The sequence below is a fragment of the Buceros rhinoceros genome, unplaced genomic scaffold (assembly GCF_000710305.1).
Source record: "Buceros rhinoceros silvestris isolate BGI_N320 unplaced genomic scaffold, ASM71030v1 scaffold28204, whole genome shotgun sequence".
Taxonomy (NCBI): domain Eukaryota; kingdom Metazoa; phylum Chordata; class Aves; order Bucerotiformes; family Bucerotidae; genus Buceros; species Buceros rhinoceros.
In genome coordinates this window covers 25,021-31,492 of record NW_010409455.1, presented here as the reverse complement: position 1 = coordinate 31,492, position 6,472 = coordinate 25,021, and the positions used below count along the sequence as shown (strand labels likewise).

The 6,472-nt window shown below is 42.4% G+C and overlaps 1 protein-coding gene across 1 annotated transcript in view; it reads left to right on the top strand.

Moving 5' to 3' along the window:
• The window catches only part of LOC104492655 (protein spinster homolog 3-like), a gene marked incomplete at its 5' end in the record, with an annotated part of 14,596 nt that extends 10,085 nt beyond the window's left edge, over positions 1–4,511 (top strand). The window contains 2 exons of the mRNA XM_010135238.1: positions 1,526–1,624; positions 4,344–4,511. Coding sequence (XP_010133540.1) covers positions 1,526–1,624; positions 4,344–4,511 — 267 coding nt within the window. The remainder of the gene's footprint in view (positions 1–1,525; positions 1,625–4,343) is intronic.
• Positions 4,512–6,472: the final 1,961 nt, after the last annotated feature.

The window sequence follows — 6,472 nt, the reverse complement described above, 5'->3', positions numbered from 1 at the left end:
CTTGGAAGGTTGTTCATCCGGCTGAAAACCCATGGGTTCAGTATATTACTGCTATTACATCGACTGAAGAGTCCATAGATAACGACAGAAGATTCTCTTTGCAGTGTTTCCCATGTAAACTGGTAGGATTTCTAATAATGCGGCTGGATTTGCTAATGCGTGTTCTTATTTTGCCATGAAAATTACTTTTCTTTCTTCCCACATGGCACTACTAGGCAGACAGTGTAGCTAGGAATTCATTTATCCTGCGACCTGTGGAGCCGAAAACAAAGGAAGATGCTGACTGAATGATAAGGACTTTCTTCCTTTGTGGCTAATACATCAAGATGCATTGCATGTAGCAACACTTGTGCCTCTTATTCAGCTGTAAACATGAAGGTATCTACTCTACGACTACAGTCACTCTGTGCACTGCAGAAGTGCTGTAGCTGCCTTGCTTACAACACGCTGGGTGGTGCGTGGAGTGTCTCTTCTGAAATGTGTTTGCCATCTGTGAGGTAATGGGACTCTGCATTTAGGTTTTTGGCAGCTAATAGTGTAGGAGATGCTAGAACTGGAAGCTAATAGGGGGGTTGGGAAGACTACCAACATGTCCTGCGGGTCATCGAAACAGTGGCCGTTGGGGCGGTGGCGGGATTGGTGCCAAAATGGGCACCAGCATGCTACTGACCCCTGAGTCATCGAAACGGCGGCTGTCCTGGTGGCGACGGGGGCGGCGCTGAAATGGGCGCCAGTGGGTCACTGAGCTGTGGGTCATCGAAACAGCTTATCTGTCAGGGCATCTGGACTGGGATCTCCTAGGAGATGGCAGTGTGTAGGATGTCATCTGCATGACTGGCATGGTGTGGGTAACTGGGCAGTTACTGTGGATGGGCAGGATGCTACAGCTATTTCAAATTCCCTCCGTGTGGGCGCGATTGGTTTCTTTTCCTAGTGAATCCTACATTGCCTTGAGCTCTTGCACATGGTTTCCATTGTGCAGAAGAATCTGAGTAGTAACACAGACAGATTTTGTATGGCTTAGTAACTATAGGAAATGTCCTATCCTTCTCTTCCATATTTCTTGTTACAGCTTTATTCCATGTGTCTCCTGTAGTTACAGATATGAGATATTAAATAAATGTGCTAAGGAATTGGTGCAGGGCGCTGAGACAGAGAAATGCATTTATCTTTTCTCATGCCTGCAATGCCCAGATTATAGCAAGTGCATATTCGATTTGTATTTCTCAGTCATGGCCTGTCTTTATCAATAAAAGAAAAGAAATCTGGGTCTAGGACGGATTATATTATATTGTATATATATTATATCCCCCTGAGTGTTGCTTTCTTGAATTGTCTTTTCTTCAACAAAACACCTAGTGTACTCTTTTGCTCAGAAGAACTTCTCTGTCTCCAAACTTGTGAACAGCGTTCGAGCATGAAATCTATGGAAATGAACATGTTTGTCTCTCCAGGCTGTGATACAAGTGGTTGGCCATTCATGAGATTTACTCTGTTGACATTCATTCTCTGTGTTTTGTTTCAGTACGTGGTGACACCAAGACGGCAGTCTACAGCTATCGCCCTGCAGATTTTGGTGAGCCATTTGCTGGGAGATGCAGGCAGCCCATATCTCATTGGAGCTGTAAGTGAATTCTCTGCTTATTGAGCTTTCCTTAGGGTAAAACTTGCAGAAACGTAAAGATAGACACTCATAGAATTGTAGGCACTTTCTGGTCCAAAACTAGAAATTACTCACATTGGTGGCCTTGATACTAGAATACAGAGACATTTTTCTAAACATTTTTACTTGCAACCATTTGACCTGTGACCCTGCAGGTATCTAGAATATAATCCTGCACCTACAGGTGTGAGTAGTTCCATACGGTGTGTAGAAATTTATTTTAATTTTAAATTTGCAAACTCAAACATTTTTGAAGGCATAGAGTTTTGCAAAGAGTGTCGTGGGAATTGTACTGGGATTTAAGCACTCTTTGCTATGTTTGTGAGGAGTTTCATAGAAGTTAATCAATCTTAGGTAAAACCTAAGACTCTGTTCAAATCTTGAAGTTTGAAAACTTGTGATTAGTTAATGGTATCTTGAAAAACCCAACACGAGTCACCGCAGTGCTTCCCTTTTGAGACTAAAGCTCTGGTGTCAGATTACTGCAACCTTGGATTCCCATATTGCTTGAGACCTGGTTTCTCTGCCCTTCCTACATTTACTTGATCTTAGGTGCTTCTGGAGAAAGCAGCCTATTACTGATTTCTCCTTGCAGTTCATTTGGTTTAGTTCCAGTGGATGGTATCTGTCAGTGCTGCTTCCTTGCCTCATTATTTCTGATTTAAGACACGGTAATTCTGCACACAGTAGCTAACCAATCACCCACTTTGATTTTTCTGCTTTACTGGACATGAGGGAGAGAGTGAGTCGCTATTTTAAAGTTTTGTTTATATGGAAGTTTATTTCAAGCCACACACTCTGCTCTTTCGTTGTCACATGTTAACAGTGTTATGGTCAGACAAGGCCAGACAGAAATGCCCGAGTGAGCTGTGCCTGCAGGAGGTGTGACAGGAGATCACCCTTGTCCTCTGCTGGTGAAAACCGGAGTCTCAGCTGTGTGATCTGTCTGGCAGACGAGACAGCCCTCTCTCACAGAGAGATTTCTCCTGCTGGCTCTCTTTTTTTGGCAAATGAAGAGACCACTTTGCTCATTGGTGTGATTAGGAAACTATTGTCCTTGCCCTGATTTGGCTGTATGCGTAGGGAGCATAAAAACCAACGTCCCTGTGTCATGAAGAATGAATGAAATTAGATGCAAAAGTGAGAGGTATCTTAAAACCTGAAATATGCCTTCTGCATTCTCCCATTGATATTCCATTGATTTACTCTCCCTGACTGAAAGATTATGAAGTTTCTATCTCTTACCCACTGTTTCCTGCCATCTTTGAGGCACAGGCAGGATGAGGCTTCCTGCTGGATGCGCTGCTGCATCCTCCTAGTAACTGTGTGCAGACACTTCTTATGCAGTACCTTGCATGCAGTTGCCTTAAATAGCAGCTAATTGAAGAGTGTGAAGACAAAAAAAAGCTGATCCAGATGAGATTAACCTGACGTTACCTTGCAACTTTGCAAAGAACAGAGATCATAAGTCCAGGAATAAAACTGCTGTAAGTCCAAGTGGGGTCCAATGTAATGAGCACAACATTGTCTTCTGGAATGCTTCTGTGAACTGATATACCAGTGGTGCCCGTGTCTTCTGTTGATTAAACACCAAATCTTCTGCATTCATGTCTTGCTATTGTTTTCTAACCTGTCTCAGCTAATCCTTTAGCTTAAAAACTGGCTGGAGTCAGCAAATAGTCTTGTTCACGGTCTATTTTTCTTCCCTCTGTGCTTCTCTTACTAAGCTTTTTAAAATTAAATGCATTAAGTTTGTATTTCGGCCATTATGCTTCCTATAGTCCCTAGGAGCCCATTTACAGCCGATCTTGCTCTTATCTGCCTAAACTGTCATAAATAATCATATTAAACCCAGCAAAGGTTGAAAAGTCTCATATTTCAAGTCACAGAGCATATTCTAACCATCAAGAATAAATGTGGGAATAAAAATGACTGCATTCATCTTTTTGTTTATGATAAGAAGAGATTTTAAGTTCCTGGATTAAGTGTTGAATCTTACTGAGTTGCTTGAAATCAGCTTTTCTTTCTGTCGACAAAATTAAAATTCGTGTGTGTCATTCATGGCTTTTGTAACCTCATCCTTCAGCCACTGCAAAAAGCAGCTGTCTGGTCTGGTATCTTCTTCTCCTTCCCAGTTCCTCATAACATCACTCCATGACTCCTCAAATGCCTTTGGCTCCGAAGCGAACTCCACTCTTGTCTCAGGTTCATTTCCAGCTCTTCCCTTTCTAACGAGTGTTGCTGCTTGTGCCTGTAGTGATGCTAACCCTCTGTTTCTATCCATTTGGTTCTGATTAGGGAGGTATAAAATCACTGAATATCATCAAGAAATCATAAAGGTCAGTGCCAAATGTCTGTCCTGTGCTAGGATCTCTGGAGATGGGCTAGAACATGGTGACGTGAGTTCATGTTTACCAACCATTATAACCAGTGACTGCAGTATTCCCTACTCCTGTGACTGGAGGCACTGGAGGTGTAAAAGCACATGAGATTCCTTTGCCAAATGGAAACTGGGCAGTGGTGAAGTACAGCTGTGTGGGGTACTGGGCTTGGCAAACTTCGGTAGCAGGTTTTTCGTCCCTATCTGCCTAGTTTTGTTCTTTCCAAGGACCACACTGTTTAAACCAAGAGAGGATGATGTTGTTGTCCCAGATAGATGACAGCCTCGTTTACTCCCTAGATCTCCAATGCCATCCAGGCCAAGAACGATAACTCATTCCAGTGGAGCTTCTGGAGCATGCAGTACAGCTTTATCCTGTGTGCTTTTGTGGGTGTCTTTGGAGGAGGTTTTTTCCTCCTGACATCTTTCTACATTGAGGATGATCATAAAGAAGCGGAGAGGCTTTGAGGTTTCTATATATCTTTATAACTTTTAATCCTGTATCTGACTGCTTTCCTGTTTGTACACTAGCCATGATATCAGCTCTGTAAAGTTGAAACACAAAGGTCTACATTATGTTAATACCATGTTACTTTCTGTAAAAAAATAAAGGCAAAATCCCTGCAAAGTCTCAGATTAAACAAACCTCCCACAATGAGCAAAACAGGCTGCAGAACACCACGTGCAGTTAGTGACACCTGCAAAATGCTGCAGCGTGCGTGGGAAATGAAATGGCTTTGCTGTAACGCACCATCTGAGACTTCATGGAAGGTGCAGTTCTTCTACTCTGGTCTTTCTGAGCCCGGTAGAACCAGCCCTAGCTCTCTGTAATACTTCTCCCTATTCCCTGAAAGAAGTCGTATTCAAAGTGTAAAAAACTTAAAGAAAACCTGTTGAATTGGACTGAACACTATCCTCAATCACTGAGATTTTTACAGCTTGCTTCTTCTCTGACTTGGTTTTCTAGGTACCAGAAATGAATGCTGTCTTTCAAATGAAGATGATCTCTGGGGCAAGATTTGCAAGATTTGCTTCTTTCTTTCCTTTTTGCTTGATGAGATACAGCTAGAGAAAAGGCCAAACAACAATTCCTCCATATGGCAGAAAATCCTGCATACTGGCTTTTTTGGATGCTTTTCACTGTGAGTCAAAAATTGCTACTGCATTGGCATATGGCAGCCCTCCCCCTTCTGCAAATCAGGCACGAGTACTCCGTGGAGCTGGAGAGCTCCAGAAGGAGCGTATAGAGCTGTCACAGACACGACTGCTAACCTCAACAAGACAGTAGTGTTTAAGGCAGAATGTCTCGTGGAGGTGAGGGAGGAGGCCTATGAATTCTCAGCAGGATAAGATTTGCCTGTAGAATTTGGAAAGCGTAGATAGTACAAAAAGTGTTTTCAGTCATCAGAAATTACCAGGAGAAGCAGAAACTGTCAAAGTTCAAGAGTGGAAGGTTGTGATAATTTGTATGTAATATGTTCATGGCCTCTTTCTAATCCTTTGAGGCTCTTCAGTGTATCTTCAGGTCTTGGGTAAGTATCTGCTCTCATGAGTGAGCAGCGGTAGCTTTAAAACCACTTAAACATAACTACGCATTTGAGCTCTTATCTTTAAAGCGTGTAAGACTTTGGATGTGGTATCTGTTGTCGTATCATCGTGGCAGGTGCCAAACAGGGCATTAGCGCAGCCGACTTCCATTGTTTGACACGGTGTCGTTCCCCGCGGCACCTTAAAGCCAAAGCCGGAGGAAGATATTAGCACATGAATTGTCGAGTATTATTAATCTTGCCTGATTCTCCCAGGAAATCATAAGGATCATACAGCGCAATATTCCTGTAATGACCACGAGTATCTGATGTCATTATAAATAGCATAATTCAGCAACTGCAGATTTTTGTTACTCCCACTCTCTCCCTCATTTAAAAAAAATCTGATTTGAGACTTAAACCCAGGTAGTGAAATGTGGTCGGAGCTTATGCCATTATGGGAAATAATAGAGAAACTTCTTCGTGATACTCTGTAACAGTGTAATAATTGTCTTTAAAATGACAGCTGGTATTCACTGGTATTCAGAAAGAACAGCTTTTTTCTTGTTGTAAAAAGAGCCATTATACCACTGACTTTTTGAAAATGTCCAACAAGGGATGTTTTTACTATTGGTTATGGACACATTTGCTTGTGGAGGTCCTGAGTCTTCACTTTTTCCAGGCTATTTTTTAAGCTACCAGGTAGCGATGGATTGAAACCCCTTGCTTATATTCAGCAGACCCGGTGACATTTGTAGCATTTGGCTTCCGGCTAGAGGGAGAACAATTCACATATTGCACCAGTGCCTCATTGTAGGGTGACTTTGGGAGGTCTAAAGATATTCCTTAAGGTATTCTCAACTTGCTGCATACTTGAGGTTGGACTTGCAGGAGCCCGGAAAC